The sequence below is a fragment of the Dermacentor variabilis genome, chromosome 6 (genome assembly GCF_050947875.1).
Source record: "Dermacentor variabilis isolate Ectoservices chromosome 6, ASM5094787v1, whole genome shotgun sequence".
Classification (NCBI taxonomy): Eukaryota; Metazoa; Arthropoda; class Arachnida; order Ixodida; family Ixodidae; genus Dermacentor; species Dermacentor variabilis.
Window position 1 is genome coordinate 75,214,396 of NC_134573.1, and position 24,907 is coordinate 75,239,302.

The 24,907-nt window shown below is 46.0% G+C and overlaps 1 protein-coding gene across 2 annotated transcripts in view; it reads left to right on the forward strand.

Moving 5' to 3' along the window:
• LOC142584876 (uncharacterized) overlaps positions 1-9,995 on the forward strand; it is a 36,146-nt gene extending 26,151 nt beyond the window's left edge. For both annotated transcript variants that reach the window (XM_075695195.1, XM_075695194.1), the window contains exon 6: positions 5,475-9,995. In XM_075695195.1, coding sequence (XP_075551310.1) covers positions 5,475-5,813 — 339 coding nt within the window. In that variant the 3' untranslated portion in view covers positions 5,814-9,995. The remainder of the gene's footprint in view (positions 1-5,474) is intronic.
• Positions 9,996-24,907: the final 14,912 nt, after the last annotated feature.

The following is a 24,907-nucleotide window of genomic DNA, read 5'->3' on the forward strand; positions in this document are numbered from 1 at the left end:
GAATCCTGATGCAGTGAAATCTTGATGTAACGAACTTCAGGGGACCGCCGTGAATTGTTCATTATTCTGAAAGATTGTTATAGTGAAAGCCCCAAAATTAATCATTCCACCCATCACCCTCTCAGTTCATAAGTAGTCACCATGTGAGCTATCCACGGAAACGTCGCTGTTGGCTTCCGGCACCAGCTGTTGCTATTTTCCATAGCTTCCACCACCACCCACCACCGAAGCACAGTATAATAAGAGTGACGTGCGCAAAACTGATGCTGATGCCAAGAAAACTAGACAAAAAAGTAGTTCCATGATGCATCCAAATGCTATTTCTTGCTTTTGGTTTGTTTTTCACATTTCTTGCCGTGGACATGCAACTGTTTCGCTCGAGGCAGACACCTGAACTATGTCAAAGTGCAAGCATGTGTAAATGACGCCGTCTGGAAAGTGCAAATTGCGACCGTGTGGCATCCCCTTGAGTACGGAGGTTACATTTCACGGCGCGCATAGCTAGTGTGGCCGCAGAAAGAAGTGCGAAGGAAATAGGTGCACGTAGAAAGAAGGGTGAGAGAAGGAAGAGACGCGCCTCCTTTGGTAGGTGACACTTCTCTGGGCGGAGTACATGCTCGCAAAAGCTGGTGTCTCGTTGCCTCCGCTCGCCCGCATTCTTTTTTTCTCAGGCGCCGTCTCGGGTTTTCTGAATCCAAGCGGCGCGACATCTGCTCTCTGCACCCTGTTGTTTGCCATGAAGGATACACGGAAATGTAAGAATCCCCAGATTTCGGAATATTAGTTCGTAGTACTGGGGCATTGTTAACATTACAGGCAAACTGAATAACGAGCGTTACTCTGAAAAGTTTCAGTATTCTGAAGTTTGTAGTACTGAAATATTTTTACATTGAAACTACAGTGGAATCTCGATGATGCGATCGCGGCTAATACGAATTTCTGGATGATACGAATTTTTCTGTGGTCCCGGCCGAGCCCCATTACTTTGCAACGTGCTAGAGAACAGTTGTTACGAATTAATTTTCGACCCGCGTCGGTTGATACGAAAATTACCGAAGATACTTTGTAAATTTGAAAGTGTGCTTGGCGAAAGCCAGACGCTGCTGCCTTCTGCGCTCCGCTTCCCTGGCTTTGCTGTTCGGTGAAATGGCTGGTCGCTGCTGCCGCTTTCGTTCTGCTTTCCTGCCTTTGGTACCCGGCGATCTCATCAGTCGCTGTTGGCGTTTCCGTTCTGCCTCCCTTGCTTTCGCATCTGGTGACATGTTTATTCGTCGCATGCGTATTCGCTCCTTGTTCTTCTGGCGTTTGATGTTGGGGGAATCCGGCGTCCGCTGCCGCTTCCCCGAACCGCTTGGCGCGCTATCACTGGGCCGCTTCGGAACTATGGGTCTCACTCACTCGACTTCAATGAGACGTCTGACGAAGGAGCGGCTGCCACCGCCGACGCCCGCGCGCTCGTTCTACCGCTACTTTGTGACGTCACGGTTGCTATGCGCAGCTGCGCCCCCGACTTCAGGCCGCGTTCTTTGTGTTAGACGTGGGCGACGGCGAAGGATCACCACCGGCGGCTGAAATGCTGCATGTGCTCGAAGTTCTGAGGCGTGCTATGGCCGCGGATGAAATCAGCGACGACACGTGCGCGCGTTTTTATGGATTTGAACAAAGTCTGCTAATTGACCTGACAAAGAAAAAAAAGCAGAAGGACATTAGAGACTTTTTGTTCAAGAAATAAATGCTTTTTACGTACGCGTGCCTGAGTGAGTTCACCTCTCACTCTTTAATTCAGCTAGATTTAATTGTTTGGATGATACGAATTTCGGCTCATACGAATATTTCTCGTGACCCCGTGAGATTCGTATCATCGAGATTCCACTGTATAAGAAGTCCGCAGGGGATTTCTGAAAAGTTCGTTAATGTGGTGTTCGTAGTAATGAGGTTTTACTGTAGATGTGATTGCAGTTTTTTACCTCTGCTTGTTGAGCAAGAAACAACCGCTGCTACCATTGCCACGCTGTAGTGATGGTGAGGAACGATAGCGACACAACTGCAAGTCACAAAACTTATTCTGCGAGCTTGCGGCGAGAAAAACAAGTAACACTGAAAGCATAGCAATAGTGGCGAGCGCCATCGTCGGTCGTTAAAATCTGATCTACGGGTCAGGCACGTAGGCAGTTTACTGTATTCATTGCATAATGGTCGCGCTCGCATAATCATTGCACCCCTAAATTCTTTCATCAAAGTTGTATATCTTTTACTCACCTGATGATCCCACCCCAAGCTTTCTTCTGCGAGGGTTGTCTACTGGTTCCGCTGACAATTATTGTGCCTGAAGGCCAAGCACCATCTATTGAATGCTACGTAAACAACTTGTCAGGACTCACCAAACTGACTGCATCTGTCAAACCGACATGAGCAGCCGAGTTTGACATCTCACAGGCCGCTGCAAGAAGACATTGAGCAACATGAACTGAGCACGAACAAATGCATAGTGTTCATAATGAACTTTAAAACTGAACAAGATTGCTAGTTTTTCTGTGGCGCTTAAAGAGCCTGTCCTGTATCGAAAGGGATGAGGGACATTTACTTTACCGACTATGCTGTGCATGGTACTCGGGGCAGGTAACCAATCGCGAGCGGCGACAGCAGTAGCCACGTTTAAATAGACATGGGAGAAGTGTATCATATTAAGTTACCAAATTGTGTATACCTTTACGGCGCCGTTTACATTACAAATGGAATATTTGCCCACCCTTAGTAAAACATACTGTATCAGGGTATAAAAATCCCCAGCATGTCCACAAATGTTGCCATGTCCAGTGATAGCTGAGCATGGCAGTCTCGATTTCTATCTCCTCAAAGTGGGCCTCACTACATTAACGCCACAAATCGAGTAACTTGCCAACGTTAATAATACCATTTCTACACATGTAATGTACTCATGAGCGAAAAGAAATTGGTACAGTAGCTACCGTACGTGTACCTTGCTCCGTCTATCGCCATTTTTGTTTTGATGTCCCATACTTCTATAGCAGTGACCTCCGGTTGGTTGGCTGGTTGTCATCCCGCAGCAAATGTGTTCCCATAATTCCTGATAATGCCGCATATTCGCCACCTTGCAAGGTGGCAACTGCGTTTACTGCGATCCCCGAGCACGGTGCTTGGTGTTTGTTTGCTTGTTACATGGTTACATGGCTGCCTTCAAGTAAGGGTTATCGAGTTTGCGCTCAAGCATGGCAACCGTGCTGCCAGCAGGCACTCCGGTGTCAACGAGATTCGTGTCTGGTCCTGGAGAAGTCAGCAAAACAAGCTTAAGGTAACAAACATTACACGCCAGGCTTTCTGTGTACCAAAGACCAGCAAGTTTCCGCAAGTTGAGATGGAGGCCTTCGAATATGTAAGGTACCTCTGCAAAGAAGGACACGCTGTATCACTGGAAATGATACGAAATCAGGTGTGTGCAATTCCGAGCAAGCAGGGAATCGTGACAAAAGACTTCCGTGCAAGCTCTGGATAGACGACACACTTGACGCGATGGAATGGGTTGTCATTGAGACGGTGGACGTCGTCATGCCAGCGGCTCCTGTCTTCCCATGAAGACAAATTGATGGTATTTCACCACTTTATCACGATGATCCGCCAAGATAAAGGCTTCCTCTTGTCCCAAATAGGGAATGCTGACCAGACTCAGCTGAACTTCGACATGTCTTAAAGCACGACTGTCGAGAAAAGTTTCTGAAGTGTCCTAGACAAGATGTCGGGTGCAGAAAATGATGCACCATGATGCTGGCAGTGATGGCAGATGGGCAAAAGCTGCCTCCTTGTGTGACACTAACATGTAAGAAACTTCCGAAGGGATACTTTCCATGTGGTATCTACATCCAAGTTCACGAAACGGTTTGGATGATGGTAGACCTTATGGACGATTGAATAAAGACCATTTGGGGCAAAGACTGGGAGTTTAATGGGAGAAGTTGAAGACTTCTGTTACCCTTGCTCCTCTTGGTGGACAGCTTTCGGGGTCACCTTGTGGATAGCGGTCAGGCAAAGCTGAAGGAAGTATGCACCGACATCGCAGTTATTCCAGGCGGCCTCACGACACTGCTACAGCCTCTTGATGTGTCCTTGAATGTTTGAAAGCTGTATGCAGAGTGGATGGCCACAGGACAGCATGATCTGACGCCAATCAGCAAAATCAAAAAGCTGTCTGTAGAGTTACTTTTTATCTGGATCTTGAAAGCATAGAGCAGAATCTCGGATGAGGTGGTCGTTAAGAGTTACGAGAAGACCGTGGTATCGAACTCGCTGGATGGGACTTAAGATGACTTTTTACGGGACTGCAATGCTGCCTTCAATGATAACAGTGCACCTTCTGAAGGGGAAGCCTGCTGCGACGGCAGTGCAGAACCCGACTTAGAATAAGAGTGAGCCAAGTCAAAGGGATTGAATGAGAGAAATAAAAGGGCGAGGTACAATTCATGTAGTGCATACAGAATGTTTGTGTTTGTTACGAAGGTAAGCCTTGTTCAACTTGATCTTTTAGTTATGCTCACGGTAGCCATCATAAGAACTACAACCTCTTACTTTTAAAAATTATCGTTACTCATAACTGCATAATAATTGCACCCCAACGTTAGCATCAGTTTTTTATAGAAAAAAAAGTGTGATCATTATGCGAGTGAATAAGGTATAGGACATGACTTATCGCACATTCTAGCGTAATTGCTGGTGTTCACGTACATTCTAGAATGTGCCACACTGTTTACATTGTGCATGCAATCCGATTACAGGCAACATTCTGTTGCTGTAGAATCAGCTCAACTTTCCAGAAACTTTTGATGCATGAAGGCATGTCTTGCACTGAGTGATAACTTTGTAGCAGTGGCTAGCCGCTGAAAATCGTAAAATACGACTTACACACAACCTACAGACACGATAGCGGTGGATTGTAATTTGAATATACGAAAAAACATATTTTTGTTACACGGAAACTCAAAGCTTTGTTGTTCGCTTCGTATGTGATTTTTGGGTTGTTTTCAATCCCAGTTTTGGCCAAGCTTTGCACATTTGCGTGTAATTTGTTTATTCTCCTTTTCATGTCCCTCGCGTAATTGTCTGGTAATTAAACTTGTGAGTGTTTTAAGTTGCCTCCAGTCTCGTGTCTAAGGTGCCCAGTTGTTCAGGCTCATCACTGGTGAGTGATCAGCGGTGACCTCTCAGCGGTCAGCAGTTGAATCACGCCTGAATGCATGTGGGTTGGCTTTGCTGGTTGCCCATTGCCTCTGTTCCGGAGAGCGCAGTTACATAACTACTGTAGTTTGACATCTTTGTACCTTAAGAGGAAATTTTCGGACATAATGAAACTTTATTGTCGCGCAACAAACTTCATATAGTGTGGGCCTGCCAAATCCAACACTGCACACTGCATCAAATTGATACCCGACATCAAAGGCTGGAAATGCGCGTATACTGCGCAGGCACAACCCGCCGATGGTTACTCAAGGTCCACTGGCCAGAATTCGGCGCAGTCCGAGTCGGCACCATCTGAAGAAAGTGCCCGGATCCATCTCAACTTCCCCAGCATGAAGGAGCGTAAGGACGGCCTGCGCTCTTCGTGGAACCCGCTCCAGATGTCCCCGGCTGTAATCCAGGGCCCATGGCCCACCATCCAGGAGTACCTGGCCAGGAACGCCTTCCGGCACCGGGGCGCCGAGACTGACGAGTCGGGGGCGGCTCCATCCACTTCCACTGCCTCCTCGGGTCGTAGAAAGGGGGAGCTCCGACCTTTGGAGGCTTTTCGTCCCTGGAAGAACTGATGCTGCCAGTGTCCTAGCTGTCTTCGAGGCATGCGTTTCAGCATGACATGTGGCCGTTACAACATATGCTGTGCTCCCAGACATGATTATCATGAGAAGTGCTAACAAGGGCAGATAACAAATATTATGAGAGCTTTGTGACGGTCCTTCCTTGCACGATTAACTGTCCTGGTCAGCCTTTGTGAATGTGAGCAAATCCAGTTTGCATGTGCCTTGGTGTGCTTGCATGCAGCCTTGCGCTTTTATTTAAAAATACCCATAAACATCCTCAGAGAGGGTGTTACATCCAGGAGGGGTAGGCTTACCTTCATGTGGTGTGATAAACAGTATAGTAAAGAAATAGCAAGCGTATTATAGTTAAATCATAAGTCTATTAAGGAAGCGTGCAGATCACCAAAAGATAAAGTGTAGAAGTTACACTTTATCTACAGTATCTACAGTTGCACACACGTATATATATATATTTTAAAGAAAGATTTTTATTTATTTGTAAACAGATACAAGCATTGGGGTGCTTATTTAGAAGGAGGTCCCCTAGCACACGGCTGAAAGGGGACCTGCTTTGCATAATTGTATAAGACAGAACGATACAAACAGCACACGTTCACTGAAATGCAAAACTGAACTGGCAGAAAGGAGAAAGTTTGGTAGTTAATTAATACAGCACATGTAGCACATGTTTAATCAGCACATAATTAATCAGCACATGTTTTGTGATCATTGATCACAAAAAGGCATTTGTGAGAAAAAGCATGTTGTCGGTATCTGTATTTAAGCATAACAAATAGCATAAATGTGGCTCATCAAAAATGTAGATGAATATAAATCGTTATAGGAAAGAACATGAAAAAAAAAAGGCAAAGGTGACAACCAGCTTCTGTGCTCAACATGCAGGAGTTCCTGGTACCTTTTGGAGAGATGTGTGATGGCAGATTATTCGAATCCTCTTCAGTGCATAATATGAATTAACTACACACAAGTGATAGCGACGAAGGAGAATGGCCCCAGGGAAATCAAAGAACCAATCAGAAAAAGCAAAGGGATTGTAAAGTTTATGAAAGACTTGCAACTCTGCGTTGCTTGAATAAATTTCATAAGCTTCATAAGTGACTTCTTAGTGCCGTGATGCTAGAGTAATGCGAGTGATCGGAAAAATAATGTTCATGGCATGGTTTTGCACAGCTTCAATGTTATAAGTTGGGTAGGCCTCATCTAGGATCTCGACTGATGGAAGCTTGTTCTATTTTTGGATGAACGAGTGTAAGGTGCGAGCGGTCATGTATATATGGAGGCGCATGATTCAGTGCATGTTTGACAAGGCGGGACGAGTGGTTAGCTGGATGGCTGTTAGAGGATGGGTGCTTAGTTTTAGCTTTTGCCAAAAACGTCATGGGTTTGTTGAGAGGAGGGAAGAAAAGTCATTTGTAAAAAAAAAAAAAAAGTTATGTCTCATGTTTAGCAAAGAAGGTGTTCTCATTTTTGTAGGTGTTTCTACAGACTTTTTTTTCCTCATTGAATAGGCTTCAAAGCTGCTTGCTGAACCAGGGCATGGAATTGCAACATTTTATTTTGCTGAGAGGAATGTATGTGTTGATCAAGCTAATGAGCATATTTTTGAGCCATATCCAGTTATCTTCAACTGTCCTCTTTGAATAGATGCCAAGGAATTGGTTAGAGAATGCAGATTGCATTTTAAGCTCAGTCTAGTAAAGTTAGCTTCCTTGTATTGTAACATCTTATGTACTTGTTGGTAATTTCGGTGTCTAGTAGATAAGACAGCGAAGCCGCCGTTAGTAATGTCGTCATAAGACAAACTATTAGCAGGCGGCAAAGTTAAAGAAAAATTCAGGCTCATCTGTTAGTATTAGGCTGAGAATGTTAGCAGATGAAGCTGTCATTTGTGTAGGACAAGTGATTAGCTGGCTTAAGGAAAAGTTCAGACAAGTTTGAAGAAAACATTGCTTCCCTGGTAGGGTTGCTGCAACAGACAACATTGGCAATTAATACCTGGAAAGTTGAAGTTCCTGAGAGCAAGCATAGTTAGAAAAGTGACTGGTTACTATATTGAGAATCCTTTTAAATTTTTCTGAAAATGTGCTGCTCATTTTACAGGGGTTCATAAAATGCACCTACATGTAAGAACCTGAAATTATGTTTAGTCGTGACCCATAATGGATTCTAAAGATGTATCAGTTGAAACATACGTGGCCCTAAACTGCTCTTTAACAGTCCGCAAAACACCGCCACATCTTTATTTGCTTTGAGTCACATTGAAATAGTTTTTGAACGCAGACTAGGTACTCAAAATCAGCAGATCGGGCACTGAGTCATCAATTCAGGTTTCAATGAGTGTCAGTGGCGATCCTGAGCACGAATTGATGGTGGATGATAAATTCAGAGACTTATAGAGCATACTTGTAATATTCGCGAAGAGGAAAGAGATGCTGCCATCACATGAGTAAACGTGTTGAGTTGAAACAGTAGGAGTACAATGGGAAGATGGCTTCGTACTATTGCGTGCGCATCAGTCTTCAGTGCTCTAGAGAACTTGTGTTGTGCAATTTTCTCTAGTGCGCTCGTGTAGATGTCAATATTGATATGCAGCTCGTTAAGACCGGCTCTACTCTATCACTTTATTTTCATGTAGTTCCAGAGAACTGCGGAAGTTTGCATCCTTTATCTCAAACTTCGTTGGTACATTCATAAGCAATGCTGAACAAAGCGTTGTTGAGCTTGTAGCAGTGGCTTAGCACCAACTCGTCTACCTTGTGATTTAAGTATTTTGGGATCATCCTGTCTGAGAAAAAAAAAAAACGACCCGAGCAGTATGCCTTGGCAATGGAAGAAACTTTTGAGCCAAATTTACTTTTGCAGAAATCCAGTACAAGTTGCTTGCGTGCCTCCCATGTTTCATTTTATCAGCATTGGTAATACTGTAAAACGACAAATTGCACCTACGTTGAGCGGTTTTCTAAATTGTCGATTGTACCTTGAATTCTGTAGAGATTTTGACGCGGTTTGTGGCAAACCATGACCCGCTCCCTCCCCTCCCCTTGACACCTTCGTTACCACTTGCAACATTGTTGTCTTAATGGAGTTAAGTGTTTCATTGTAGTTAGGCGAAGGAGAATGACAAGCAGTGGCTACTACTTTGGATTCTAGTGCACTGTAACTGCTTCTAGTTTGCTCTTCAAGGTGAAATGAAGGTGTAATGTCTTACTTACAGTTTCAAGAATGCTTGTGCCTCCAGCATTTGAAGCCTCCAGCATTTGAGTGGCATTATGTGCAAGTTAAGAATGTTATCTTTGAGGCTCTGTCACTGGCCCAGGGCTTAGCTCCACGTCACCCCAAAGGAGTAAAAAACACCACAGGTGCTTAACAGACACACAAAAATGTTTTAAAGAACTGGGTGGCCACCGCACTGCCGTAAGGCACACATCATTGTCACCATAGCTGCAGACATCATGCAGTGAACCTGCAGAAGCATGAAATACCATATGTGGCATCCCGTGCAAAGCAATGCTCTGGCTCCTTAGTATATGTGAAGATAGCACACACGAAGGCTGAGCAGGACAGCAACACTAAAGTTGAACTTGTTTATCAAAGCTTGAAATGCTCTCAGCAGACACCAAATGGCATTTGCAGCTTGTGAATGCATAGGTGGCCTGTTTTCGACATGCATTGTGTTGTGGTTTTGCTACATACTAGTATTTTGGAGGTAGAGGTAGTGTCTCACCTTGGCGTGCTATAGTAGCAAGGCACCAATCACACATACTTGACTGAGGTGATGTCTCGTGATTACACGTGGCAATAACTGACCGTGCTATGCTGAAACACCATTATGCCTACCCATGCGTCTTTTTTTACCTTTTCTTTTTGTCACCGAATGCAGAGGCTAGATACAGGGCTGGGCACCCTGTGTGGGCTCTGCGTGTGTTTGTTCCTCCCTCATGTCAGTCAGCTCACCAAGTGCAGTGAGCTTGCACAAGTGTGTCACAACTTGTTTGTGATCTTGCATGGAGATCATGCAAAGAACGAGCAAATATTGAAGGCATGTTTATTTCTGTTGCTTATTTATTTGTTGTTTGAGGCAGTAGTACTGCTGTGCCTTAAGTATTTACCATTATGCTGTCCTGAACACTCACTTTTTGAAGACAAAATAAAACTTCCGTTTGTTTGCTTCGTTTGTTCATTGAGGGAAAGAAGTTGCACTGGAAGTCCTGTACAGTTTGTTGTAAAGTGGCCAGAAAGTCTGCTGATACTGTGGAAATGATTGTTACATGCTTACCTTGTGTTTCTTTGTAAATATCCGCTGTCATTATCTGTAACTGACAGGATTACTGTAGTTATGTGATTATAAGGCCGTCACAGTTATAAGGTGACTGTGTAATTGGGGGACCTGAGAAAAAGAACTTAAGTGTACACACAAATAAAAGGTGATACAGAGCAGCCAACTAACTATTCAGACTCTGCAAGTATTGCTTGAAATGCTGAATGATCAAAAACCCTCATAATCAGCGTAGGGTATATGTGAATTTTGCCTTAGGGAGTAGCTTAACGGCGCCACTCGCCACACTGCTGTGAAGCCACATTACGAGGCAAAATTTGTGCTGCCGCGAAGTCGCACCTCAAGGTGAAATTCGCGTATAATACCCCTGCCAAGCGGGCAAGTGTCACTCCCGTTTTAAGTGCACACTCCCAAATCTAAATGTGCAAGCGGAGTGTACTCGCAGAAGCGTGCACTCCGGTCGGAGTGCATTCACAGAACGCACTTTGCTGGTCGAGTGCGTAGCCTCGTCACCAGCGGTTTCAACGGTACAAAATGTAATGCATAGAAAAAGGACACAGAAGTTCATTTTCGTTGTTGAGCAGCTTTTGACAAAATAGTTGGAGCAGAATTCGCTGATATTCTGTTCTGGCAGGATCAAATACAGCCTCATCGCACACCACCATCTTGGTCTGGATTGGCTAGGCCACCATCTTTGTCTGGATTGGCTAGGCATTTGTCTTGGCTGGCGTTGACTTGCGACACTTATAATAGATATTTGATTTTTTTTCTTGAGCAAATATAGATTAAGATTGTTTTGTATTTATAATGCAACTAAAGCAATCACTTTTAAGAAGTTTTTATTTTAATCTACATCGTAAAAAAATATTTTAGTCTGCCGCTTTTTTTCTTTTTTTTTTTTTGCTACGAGGGCGCTTTGTTTTCCTGTCTAAGCACGGCGTGGCTTATAGTGTAACTCAAGGTCCCGAAGTGCATTCCCCGTAAGTACACTTAACTCGCCTGCTTTACAGGGGTATTATTCGCACACCGCTTTTGCTCGCAAATTTCATGAACTTCCTGTGCGGGTTATACGTGCAAAAATACGGTACTGACTCACTTGCCAAGGTTTATTGGTTGGCACAACTTGTGCTGCCGTGTGAAATCCAGATCGCCTGAAATGTGGCACTGCTGCTTCCATATTGAAACAGTAACTGAAGCATATAAGGCAGGGGGCGACTTGGGAGTCTAAGGATCATGGGGGAAAAAAAGCTCGCCTTACATTCGAATAAATATGGTAACATGGGCACAAAAGCTTGCGAACAAGTGAAGAGTCGGCATTGCCGCGTATCGATACAATGGAATACGCTCCTGACAGTGGAGTTTCCCGGCGACGGCCGCGCCACCTGTAGCGTCGAAAGCGCAACTCTGGTACTGATATAACTTCAGTCGACGGCGTAGAATCCTGCTGACGCACGTATTGTTGTTATGACCGCGTGTGATTCGAAACTTCTGAACCACTTGCGCAACCGTCCTGCGGGCAAACGTTCTCATACCACTGTTTTACGATGGCAAATGTGCAAGACATCGAAAACAGCCCAGGAAAACATAGCGTGGGGACGGCGGTACTGCTGCGTCAAAGGCTGTAACGGCCGCGCAGGGCTGCCTGCTCTCCGACTCTACAGATTTCCTGGCCGGCCGTGGTTTTGTGCTCGCGCTTCCTTCCTGGAGGATCGCACTAGAAATTATTGTAGTCAGTAGACTGAAGCTTTTGGTCGACAAAGAGTCTTGCCGGGCAGCCTACTTACATAGTTTTGCAAATTGTCCATATCTTTAAGAGCTATTTTGCTGCACGAAGCGTACTGCGTGGTGGCTGCAGGTGTTCTGGCTTGCGTGAGTCGCTGAGCACTTCACGCTGTGTGGCTCTGCTTGGGTCCAGGTTGCCGGATACGGCCACCCGAGTCTTGGTGGCTGGAGCGGCTCAAGGTCGTGCCGGTGCATCGGCAGTTGTATACTCTTAAACAAAGGTACCCCCCCCCCCCCCTCCTTGCGGTGTATATCTGCTACACAACAATAATCGTCATCTGCCTTGCTTGGGTTTCCTTTCTTGAAAACGCCGCGCCAGCTACTTTCCTATCGGGAATGATATGTCATGCATATAACGCGCATGCCGTTCGTTACTGGGAAGTACCAGGCTCGCAGCGTTAAAGAAAGGAAATGCGGACAAGAGAGATGACGTTTATTGTTCTGTGGCAAGACACAACCCAAAGGGTGTAATTTTGTTTTAGAGTGTAAACAAAGTACTGCAGTTGCTTGGCAGAGCATTATAGCAGTCTAATACCATTTTTGTGCAAGTTGTTTAAAAGAGCCTTTTAATAATTCTAAAGGATATGGCGCCTATCATCTCTGGTAAATGAGGCTTTGCAAGCGTGTCAAAACAGCACCACGGAAGGACACATTTTGTCTACGGTAACTCAAATGGTTGGATAAGAACACCTACGCGTAACGCTTAATATGCTCAGCCATGCCTGCAGACTCAATTGAGCTGCTTGATCAAAGCATAATATGACAGTTGAGTGTACTCAGGCCAGAGGTACGCTGCTGTTGTGTTTGCCTTGCTGGGAGTGACAGTTCGCCAGCACAGTCACACCGGCGACTTCTTTCACGCTGTGAACGTGCCCGGCAGCGTACGTAGATCTTTTCCCCTTTACGACGAATGGCAGGGCGTATCCGACCGTGTAATTTTGAGATTGGCCTGAAACCACATAGCAAAACTTGCGCCATTTGTTCGTTTCAAAACAAGCATGAACATGCAATCACGTTGGCAGATCCGCGTGAGTAGCGTGGTCCGTCAGTGTCAGTTTTGACGGAAGGTGCCGCGAGAGGCGCTGACGATCGCTGCTCGGACGCGCCGCCTGGGCAGTGTCAGGAGCGTATAGGTATAGTAATCACGTCATTTATGTAATCTGACTAGTCTTTCGGACTCATTCGATTGTGTTGTCACATGGTGGCGACAGACAAGGCTGCCATACCTCTTTATTGGGCAAACTTGTGCCTGGAAAGACAAGTGACGTTCGAAGCACGACGATAGCGCCCGGCACAGTTGCTAGTCGCCGAAATCTGATCTGCTCGCCAAGCGCGACGGCTGTTCCCAGTGAGGTCGAGCTACAGGCCTACACGGCACCGTAGGCGGTTGGCGGCACGCATTGAAGTGTGCATGGCGGCGCTTCGCTGTGAACGATGTGGCCTGATTTTGTGGTAATGAAACGTGCTGACTGCAGTGAACTGATTTGCCCTCCAATGCCGCACGCTTTGCCGAAATGCACCTACTTCCTTTTTAACTTAGAAGGAGCGCAAATTGTGCCATTCAAGGGAGTATGGGCACTCGACCAAACAATGTACATTTTGGCACTTCCTCTGGGCTTTTTGTGCATCTTTTGCTGGCATTCCGCCTGCTCTGTGAAAATTGCTGTGCAACTTCGTTATATTACTGCACTGTCTGCGAATATTTCACTTGTTATTAAAAAAGTCAGCATCCCTCTACGGTGAAGTTAAAGTGGCAAGATAGTGCACATTTTACATAACAAATTTTAGGCACACGTCTCCCTTCATTTTCTTTTCTTTTTTTTAGATTTCGCTTGTAAGCACAAACACTTAAAATGAGTTCAATTGAACAAGCTAGGCCACTGTGAGTGACAGCATGTTAGCAGAATCGCGTCAGGTCGCTTCAGACAAGAATATTTTTATTGTGGTAGAAATTATGTGAACAGCCTAAGCAAAGTTTTGCCATCATCGTTGCCATGAGGGTCCGTATACATTTAGGTATATGGATGCTATATGACATGCGGTTTATGTGGGTTATATTGCCGCGCCATCCTATGACTAAAATTGCTCATATCAGGTCTTACATTCTTGACAAAATAATTCCTCAGGATTTTGAGAACGGCAGCCGACAAACTAATCTCATGAAACAAAACACCAACAGAGCATCCTTTTAATTTAAAAAATGATTTTTTATATGACAATGCGGTAGTAAAATTGTTATGATTGCGGTGAATGGTAGGTCCGATAGTCGAACATCTTGCGCTCGACATTGGCAGTTGATCGTACTACAGCGCAAAGACCACAGCGCAAGGCTAAATGCTGGTGTACATCGTCCAAAAATGCAGATAAGCTTTTATGGCTGTGCTTCAACCACAAAAGAAATGGTCTTTAAAGGTATGCATGCCTTATGTGCACCTGTTAACAGGTAGGGCGTAGCAGACCATGAGCGACGCAACCCACACATATCCTCCGAGATTTGTGCATGCGCAAATCTGGGAGGCTATGTGTGGATTGCACACACATTTTTGTGTGCTACGCCCTGCCTATTTACAGGTGCGCGGAAGACAGTGCACAAAGCTCGGAGGCCACACTATTTGTGGTTCAGCCAGGCCGCAACTTTGCTCGATCTCGTGGCTAACTTGTGCACGATTCGTACGTTTCAGCATAATTGCTGGTGCTCGTGTATGTTCGAGAAGTTGCGCCAATGTTTCACGTCACACGCAATCTGATTGAACAAAGGAAATTTCGGACACGTAGGCGCGTTCGCACTGATTAAGCGATAATTTATCTATCTACTATGATTAGCTGGCGGAAAGCGGTCACCGAAAAACGGTAAACAATGCACACGTGTCAACACAAGGATCGTGGCAGCACCCTGTGCATAGGTTAGTTATGGTGATGGTTTCAAAAACCACTGTAGTGAATCCAGTGTCGTGATGTTCCGCATGTGCTCAACCCGGCTGGCACTTTAGCGCTCAAATTTTGTGCCGAGGTGGCATAGCACACGATGCACTCTGGTCTAGCGACTTTGCCGTGAAATAAAAACATGTTCTATTCCTGTGCCGACAGCGCCAAACGCTGCCAGTCATGCTGACTAAACCATACGCTAGATTGTATGGGCGTCCCATTTTCGCGTAGCGAAACTGCGCCGTGCTTGCTGGAGTGTAGCTTACCCTTCACATGCTTTGATACCGCGGCGCACTGGGCCTTTGTCAAGGCCGACCCCACGAGCTGCTTTTGCCTCCATGCAAGCTTAAGGAAGAGGCACCTACGCACCCATAAACACTTTCGCGACCCAGCTCTCCCTCTCGAAGGCTAGGGTGCCTCGATGCTAGCGCCCTCCCTACGCCGCGCGGGTGGCGGCTCGCAAGCGTGGTGTGACCGTATTTTGCACAATTTATGTGGGGAGAAAGTGCATTTGAGCAATTTTTAAAGCGTAATTAGCATTCTTTGCGCACATCGTGCAGTTTTCGGGGGCTGTGTTTGTATTTGTGTTTCTGTCTAGCCGTTTTTCTGCATAGCTGGGTCACTGGGTAGTTCGTGGCCGAGTGGGTAGCGCATTGGGTTGCTGGGCTGAGGGAACAGGGTTCGAAACCAGCTCTCCTGGTGCTTGGGTCGCCGAGCATGTGGCAATGTGCACATATGTGCCGCTCTTCGACGAACCTCTTTTACGCTGACGTAATCTGCGGCAAGCGAGAGGACAATTCTCAGCTTTTGCAGGCACCATGCTTCTCATCTCGGAGACCACGCACGCACTGCTTGGCAGCGCCACAAGATGGCACAGCGTGTTCAGAAAGAAACGAAATCAAGAAAAAAAAAGAAATTATTACTCAGGGAAGCTCTTTAATTTTCGAAGTGAAATGAGGACACTTTAGAATAAGTAGTTATAAACAGAGGTACACCAAGGAAGAAGCATATGCTTGCAGTAAATTAAGCTGGGAACCAATAGAACATGTATTTGGATGTGAAGATATCTACCCAGCTGTTAGTTTAGGCTCCGCTGGCCTCCTTGAAGTCCTTGGATTCACGGAAAGTAGAGAGAAAATAAACATGTTCACATTAGGGATAAGTAAAAGGCGACATAGAGGTTCGGTGGCAAAAAAGTAGGGAGGCGACAAACGGAGCAGTACGAAAACAAATTTTAGTTCCATATAATAAATGCGAATGTTTGATGGTGGGAATGATTTGCCCATTTAAAAAATAGGTAAGGCATTAGGCTAAATAAGAAAGAGAGCTTAGTGGCGCAAGCCACTGCGCGCCATTTCAAAGGAGATGCTCATAGCATCCATCCACCCTTCCGAAGTGCGAGAGGGGAGCCCGGTAGCCCACATGACTCGTTTCTCGGCATTTGCACGCACCGACGCGCCACACATTTAGGAGGCCATGCACAGACTTCGCGGCGGCAGCGCTAGATGGCGCCAAGCATTCTTAGGGACGCGCAAAAGAGGGGACCCGCTGCAGTACGTGCACGCGTCATACGTAACTCGTTTAGACGACGGTAATACGTTGCGTCGCTATATTGATTCAACGCTAACGCATTGCCGTCGACAGTTGCCGTGAGGCGGGTTCTGCCGAATTTTTTTTACTCTGTTTAGCGTTAAACAGGTAGGTACTGTGGGGTATAATGTTCAGGCAAATTTCGTTGATGCGAGATTGCAGTTCAGTGTCGTTTCATTGTTGATAGATACGAAATGCAAATAATCAATCCTATGTGTTGTGCCGATAATTTATTTGTCTCCGGTTTTCGTTATCGCGGAGTTCAACTGTGCAACATGTAAAAGCTCAGAAATGCTTTTTTGAGACAAGTGCACCGTACTATTCAGACTGGAGCTCCAGAGCTAAAGCTTCCTCTTAAGCGCAAAGGAGATGTAATGGCGACAGCGTAGAGGAGTCGGGGTGTCGTAATGCAGGTAAGCACTGAGAGCTTAGTTCGCAAGTTGAACTTTTCCGTTCCATGCTCCGCAACGAATCAGGAGCCGGAGTTAGTGCGGTAACAGCTTGTAATCTAGCTACAAGAACAGACAGCATGTCTTTTCGGTCATACTTGCCAATTATTCATATTTATCTGGAATACTGCTGAATTCTTACGAATTCTCCCGATTATACGGGCACAACCACAAGTCTCCCGAAAAGCTGCCCGAACGCCACCTAAAAAAAAAAAAAAAACGCATCATGCAGCACAGCACCATCGTGATTGCCGTTACGGGCTGGGTAGCTAGCCTAAGGCAGATTGAAATCCGGGCTGTCTGTTTGTAGGCAGTGTAGGCCTAACTCGGTTCGCTTTAGCTCGAGACACGCGTCGAGAAGCGTGCGTGAAGCAAACGTGTAATATGGGCTTCATAATGGCCGGTTCCCTTAAGTCTGCTTCTCCGCAATACGGCCTTGTTGCGCGAAGAATATTAGGAGTGGGAAGGGGCCACTGTCATGGGACTTATAGTACGTGTTTCTTAATTGTACACGCACGCACGCGCTGTTTCCGGCCGCAGTACAAGCACCGAGACGTCTCATAACTGTACCGGCAGCCATTCAGAGCTGCTTCTGACATTGCTGTGGCCCAGAAAAAAAAGAGAACGAATTTTTTTCCCCTTTTGCCATCGTCGTCTCCGGCCCGCCCCACGCGCCCCCTCGCTTGACTAATATATCGAATTTCGAGGCCCCCAAGTTTGCAGGTATGCATTCACGTCTGGTATAAATAAACAGCTGCTGTCAGAAATCGCATAGCATTTCCACTTTGCTATTTCTTCAATACAGGTCCCGTGGTTCATGGGTAAGAACAGTTGGCTTGCAACCAGAAAATTGAACATAAGGAGATGGACATGTTTTACTACATTCCTGCAATACGACAAGGCGACAAATGGGGATCCTAAACGGTGACGGCGTTTATGATCTCCGTATGTGACCCGTCGTCATGACGAACTATGGAGTGGCTGCTAGCCTTCGCAGCTTCCTACCAGCAGAGGTGCTGTCGGCGCTTGCTCAGACTGCCAGCTGGAGTTCACGTTCAGCGCAGCTCCTTTTGCCCTTGCATTGTAAACGATATGATAATGAAAAAGTAAAAGTTTCTGTATCTTCCGGAGTATTTGCTCCGATGTTCGAGCGTCGTACAAAAGCCTGGGACACGACGATACATAGAGTAAGTCAATGTAGGGTAAAAAGACGTTCAGTGAAATCCATGCAGGAAGCGAGATGGGTGGTACAGCTGCACCAAATGGGTCAAAATGCTACATTTGCAACTTGCTGCGCTAAGACCGTTAATGCCTCAAATAGGGCCCTCGGCACTGAGGGCTCGTATACAGGTCAGTTTTGGAGGAACGCGGCAGCTAGGTAAACAGCGTGGGTTTTGTTAACTTCATCGTCGGCACACGTCGTCACAGTGGTCTAGTCTCCACTGTGGGTATGTGCCAGTGGGTATGGCACATACCCCACTGTGGGTATGTGCCACGGCCACTCAGGACAACAACAACAACAACAACTAGTCTCGCACCGTTACAGCTAGCGTTCCGGTGCTGCATTACATATGAATTCATGTGTGACAATGCACGGCCATATTAGTGTGCACCCACGAAACAATATGGGTTTGTGTTGAAGACCTGTGAGTGGCACTTTGTTGTACGAAGTTAATAAACAAGCTTGCCAAACGATTGTCTTCTTTTAATGATGTCAGAAACTCGGAGGGCGCGCTTGACTGTCCATCGCCCTCACGCTGGCGACCGGCGGCTGTAGTGGGCACCGAACTTTGCGTCAATATTTTCATGCATATCCTGCAAGAGGCTAACTCGGGTATAACTGTAGCTGCGCAATCATTATTGCTAGCGGGGCCTCTAGGCCAAGTGAGCCACCCAGTTTAGGAGACAGATCTAAGTTCTTTTCAATAACGTTTCAAGCGGCAATCCAGACAGCGCACAAGGTCTTAAAGACGTCGTTTTCAGGGGTACATCAGATTAAGCAGATTTATGACCACTTTCGAGGTTTCTGACCTCCGAGCAGTCAGATTAAATATGGTAATTTAATACGTTTAGAAAATGTTTTCCCAAGACTGGTTATATCCTCGCCTTCTCGAAACCATATTAAGGCCATGTTTATGTTGATTCCTTTTCAACATGGCACGTACCCACGAGGGGGATGGGCCACAGAAATAAGAACTTAAATGAGTATTCATATTACCAAGATTTTTTGAAAAGCTTAATAGTTATTAAATGAGAAAATTTTTCATATTTGTAAAAACAATTCTTAAAACATGTGATAATATCTCAACAGAGAGTTAGAACCCCAGCAACGTAACTGGCTTGATGCTTCTATAAACTTAGGGTGAACTGGTAATTTCCCTGTGAATAGCTCGACATAATAATAAATTTTGAATAGTCAATGAGATTGCAAAATCACAGAGAGGGAGTTAAAGGAACATTTCGCGCTAGGAGGTTAAACGGCGGCAAGAAGAAAATGGCGTATGGTTTCGTATTAATTACACTAGAAGCAAAGATGACAGAAATGCAGGGGCGGGGCTCTGCATAGGAAACTAATCAGTGTAACCTCACATCGACGTGAGAGGCATCGATCCGCACTGGGCGATATAAATGCCGGAAGTCAAACATCGATAGAAGGGTGGAATATCCAGCACACTTCAATGATAGGAGCTGCCTGAAACAGCTGGTTGTGAGTATAGTGAAAAGAAAGGCAGAAAATGAAGGATATCGGTCTATAGCGTGGATGACAAGGCCAATGAAATTGGCACACTCATTTATACAGATTCCTGTACGTCCAGGTACACACACAAGGCGAACATGGCACGTCTTATTTGGCATCAGCGCAAAAAAAAAAAAGAAAACAGATTACATAAAGCAGAATTCTTAGGTGACGATAAACTCGCACAAACTGAAAGGCAGTCAGTCACGATGGTTGTGTTAACCTGCTGCGGACTCGTGTTTTTACGGCCGAGACAATTGCCAGGAATTCAGCTAAAAAAAAGGTAAAAGGTAAAAGCCCAGTCGAGGTGAGCAGAAAGAATGTCAACTCCAGCTTTTCCCTTACTTGTGTTGCATCTTTGGCAACCACACAGTAGGGTGGAAATTCGTTAAGGTGATTTTACAGAAGGCCATTCAAAATACGCAATGGGAGCGAATTGTTGTTCTTAGCATATACAGGGTGTTTTCCACGTAACTTATGCCAAGGATTAAAAATGAAGTGGTTAGCCGCAGCTGAATGAAACCAACAGCATATGGTTTGCCGTCATGTGGCGCTCCTTAGAGTATTTTGTTTATATTCCGCTTAATTATTGAATTATTAAGATCAATTATGCAAAAATTTTAATTATTCACTGTAGGGCGAGGTGCGTTTCGTTGCGTTGTAGAGGGGGTTCAGAAACGACCAATCCAATTTTTTGTGGCAACGTACATGCTGCGTGGCGATTTGTTTCGGCATTGAAGGAAAGCCCGCGAAGTACGAAAAAAAAAAAGAAGCACGTGATTGCGCTCGTGCGCTATTGTATTTCAGCTGCGGCTAGCCACTTATTTAAAGGGACTGACAACAAATTTTCATGGCACCCATTTTTTTTTAACGCAATGGAAAGCTTACCGGTCAGAGTGTCTAATCACGAAGCGCTAACCTGTTAAACGCCTTGGAACATTTTTTCAGAATTTTTCGATCTCCAGTGAGGATGTAGTCGTTCACTGGAAGCATGCTGAAAACGATGATAGGTGAGCGCGATAGCGATTGTACGTCGGCATTAGGAGAGGCAGACAAGTGTGGCCGTGCTGTAACAAAGTAGGATTTTGTTTATCAAGACGATGTTCCTGCGATTCATGTTTTCCGAATTGTTAAATGATGTCTGCGATAATAGCTAGGTGTTTTCATGTTTTCTTGTCCAACTGCTTTGGTATATAACCAGTCAAAACGAAAACAATGGGATCGAAAACGAAACGACGCCTTTACACGTGATACGGAGTTCATGTTGCCGCAGCCACGTGTGCGTTTTTGATTTCCGAAGCACAGAATAATACGCGAGTGTCTAATAATATATCAGCTGCAATGTTAAGCAATAATTATGGTGTAATTCATAACAGCCGACTTACGTACGGTAATTTCATAGAATACATCCGAAGTACCAAGATTTCACCGCCAGGTCTCGCCACTTACTGGCTTTTGAGACTTTCTTTGTCGAGTTAACATTACAATTCCTACATAAATCGCGCACAGCGTGCTGGATTCTATCACTATAAATCTAAGTCATTTCATTTCCATCAACGTCTCGCAACGCATTTTGGCCAGTTGTCAGTCCCTTCAACATCCTTGGTTGGAGTTAAGTGAAACACCTCGTATATGCTGTCGAAAATGGCATCAGTACTGGGAACTATATTTTGCATGTGTACTTGAAGTAAGGCCAACAGCGACTGTACCAAGATAACTTGCGGTCGCCGATAACGGGGCCAATGAACAGAGTAGAATGAACTTGGGTTAGAAATGAAAACCGCTTGTGACCTTGATAACCTTGTAAGCTTGTAAGATAACTGTAAGCAACTGGAATGTTGACTCGAACGGAGGAATTCTGGTACAGCATCAAGTTGGCCACATATCTCGCAGGACCATCTACGCAGTTTGGGGCGCCAGTTTTCTTAAAACTGAGTTTTCTTAAGCTTGTTTTTTATCATTTCTTGACTGGAAACGCCGCTTTTTTAAAATTATGGGGTTTTACGTGCCAAAACCACTTTCTGATTATGAGGCACGCCGTAGTGGGGGACCCCGGAAATTTCGTCCACCTGGGGTTTTTAACGTGCACCTAAATCTAAGTACACGGGCGTTTTCGCATTTCGCCCCCATCGAAATGCACCCGCCGTTGCCGGGATTTGATTCCGCGACCTCATGCTCAGCAGCCCAACACCATAGCCACTGAGCAACCACGGCGGGTAACGTCGCTTTTTTTGTCCGCCCTCTAATAGTCGCGGAGCGAAGCATGCTTAGCTTGCTCTGCAGTCATTAGAGGGCCGACAAGACATGGCAGCGTGGCAGGCAGAGCTGGATGGATGTTATGAGCATACCCTTTGAAATGGGGTATGGCGACACACACACACACACACACACACACACACACACACACACACACACACACACACACACACACACACACACACACACACACACACACACACACACACACACACACACACACACACACACACACACACACACACGCGCGCGCACGCGCACGCGCACGCGCACGCACACACGCACACGCACACGCGCACGCACACACACACGCACACACGCACACGCGCACACACACACACACGCACACACGCACACACACACACGCGCACGCACGCACGCACGCACGCACACCTGACAGATACGCCATGTCGGTGTCTGAGTATAAAACCGTTTCTATCAAGCATCAAACTTTCTGTACCATTACTGGGAACTTATTTTTGTACGCTTCGGTGATTTGTGGTCTCTCTAGTTTTCTGCCACCAAAGCGACCAAACCTCCAATCGTCTTTTACTAGCTTTCGGTAAAGGGGCTTTAGCTGTCGGAGTGCCGTTGCGCCATCTTGCGGATTGCTTCAAGCGGAAAAAAAGTAACGAGCCTTTTGTAAACTGCGCAGCGAAATTTGCGTTGCTACTTTTTGTTAGTAAGTTTGTGTATCTGGGAACAGCGGCCGCATCTGAATTTACGCGTGTTTGTAGCACGTGGTTTGTAGCCGTAACATAGAAGACGAAAATGGCGGGAAAAGTTGTGTTCGTATCTTACCACACTCTAAGAACAGTTTACAGCCTTTGGCTTGCCCCTTCTGCCACACAACTATAATCGTCATCTGCCTTGATGCGTTTCCTTTCTTTAACGCTGCGAGACCGGAACTTTCCAGTAACGAACGGCACGCGCCTTATCAGAAGGGGCACTCCAAAGGGTGTAAACTGTTCTATGCTGATAACGCGCGTGCCGTTCGTTACTGGAAAGTTCCAGTCTCGCAGCGTTAAAGAAAGGAAACGCATCGAGGCAGATGACGATTATCGTTGTGTGGCAGAAGGGGCATGCCAAAGGGTGTAAACTGTTCTTAGAGTGCAATGCTACCGCAAAGTATATGACTCTATATTAATTTAAGGAGTCAGTTATGGGGTTCAGTTGTCAATACCTGACGTGGACATCGGTCGTTGCGGGCGAAGCTGTGCCATTGCAACTCATGAAATATGTCGCTTTTTTTGCCGGTGGTCGCATTTCGGAGCTTCCCGAGAATGAACGCGCCTGCCTAGCTGTGCTTGTGGCCTGGTGCAACCGTCTTTTTGGCCTACGTCAGACGTCCTCTTAGTCAGAGAGAAGGGGAGGATGCTTCGCTCAAGTGACACAAGCGCACACGCAGACGCCAGTACGCGGAGGCACGCCCGCTCCCGCCTGCTGTAAGCTCTAGGTTTTTGACGCATTCCACCCCTGAATTGACGCCGTTGTCGAGCGATAGCATGATGAATTGGGCATCGTTTTTGGCTGTTTGACGTGAACGTTAGTCACAAGGGCGAGAGAGCGAGTTAATGTGGCAAATCGTGGTAGGAGAATCGGCATATTTTACACTTGTTTGCCGATGACTGCCCACCATGGACCTGTTGCTGATGCCTCACTCACTCGCTCGTTCGTTCGTTCGCTTGCTTATATGTTCGTTCCCTCGTACGTTCGTTGTTCAATACTTGTCTTCCTTCGCGCCCTGTATTAGACATCGTGTGATGTACTCGTGAAATATGTTTTCATTAAATAAAATTTTTAAAGAAATTTCCTCTAAATACAAGTTTTATTCCTTCATAACTTTGATTTGTATTGAAAGTATACAGTATAATTTAATGGTAAAAAGTTCACCGACGGTTGCGATACTCCCTAATGCGAAATTTGAGTGCAGCTCTACACGTGTTTCCATTCGCGATATATTGGCTGGCAGGGGCAGTCTTTCGTGCGGCACGTTCCAAACGAAGCGAAGTGTGGTGCCACTGCCTCACTAATTAGGAGACCCGCAAGAGGCAGCGCGTGGCTGACACGTGGACGCGATTCACAGCAGCCGCCGCAGACAGGCCTCTACTCAGGCAGCGCTTTGGTGAACAGACGACGCGTAGAGTGCCTCGATGCGCGCGCCCCCGCGAACGGAGCTGAGCCGAGCGAGTACATTGAGGTACCCTAACGACGCGCGCTACTCTGGCGCCATCTCGTAGACATCGTCGCCGCAATCCGTCTTGCGCGGCACTACGCATTTCTTCTCACGTTTCGCTATACCATTCTCCTCCGCTTTCCACCTCATGGTTCAGCTGAACCCTCCTCCTCCACTTCCCTCCTCGCGTTCTCTTCGCTCACGCTGTCTTTGATCGCCCGCTGCGCTCCGCGTTCGCTTTTATCCTTCGCTGTGCTCGTTCGCTCGTTTACGAGGCACGACGCCGACGCTCGCCGCAGCAACGGGCGCCAAAGAGCCGCGCTCTAAAACGTGGATTGATGCACTGACCGAAAATCATCAGCCCTTCCACTCTGTGGAGATGGACGAGCAGCGAAGCTGTGGTGTTTTACCTCAATCGACGCATCTATGTATATATAGGTATTATTAGTATTATTATGATTACTGAAGGACGCAGACGACGATGCATCTTTTCACTGTGGACTAATTTATTCTTTTATGAAGTATTGACGTGTGCAAGTACCGCCGCATGGCAGACGGGAATTACACAATATTTACAACTTCACTGTGCACTACATAATTATGAAAAGTAGATGAAATTCGGCGTAATATTAGAGTCGCCTCAGTGGCTAATTTTCATATAATTTGTTTCGGGATAGTTTTGATAAAACAAGAGTTACAGCCGTTTTCTGTAACCGTACTCCCTCCGTAGACGGCCATGTATTGACAGCAGACGGGAATTCTGTAACGTTTACAGCTTCAGTGTGAAGTTCGTAATTATGACAACTAAATGAGACTCGGCGTAATGATAGGATAGTCTTAGCAGCCAATTTCAGTATCATTTTTACCGCGATGCGTGTCATCTATGACGAC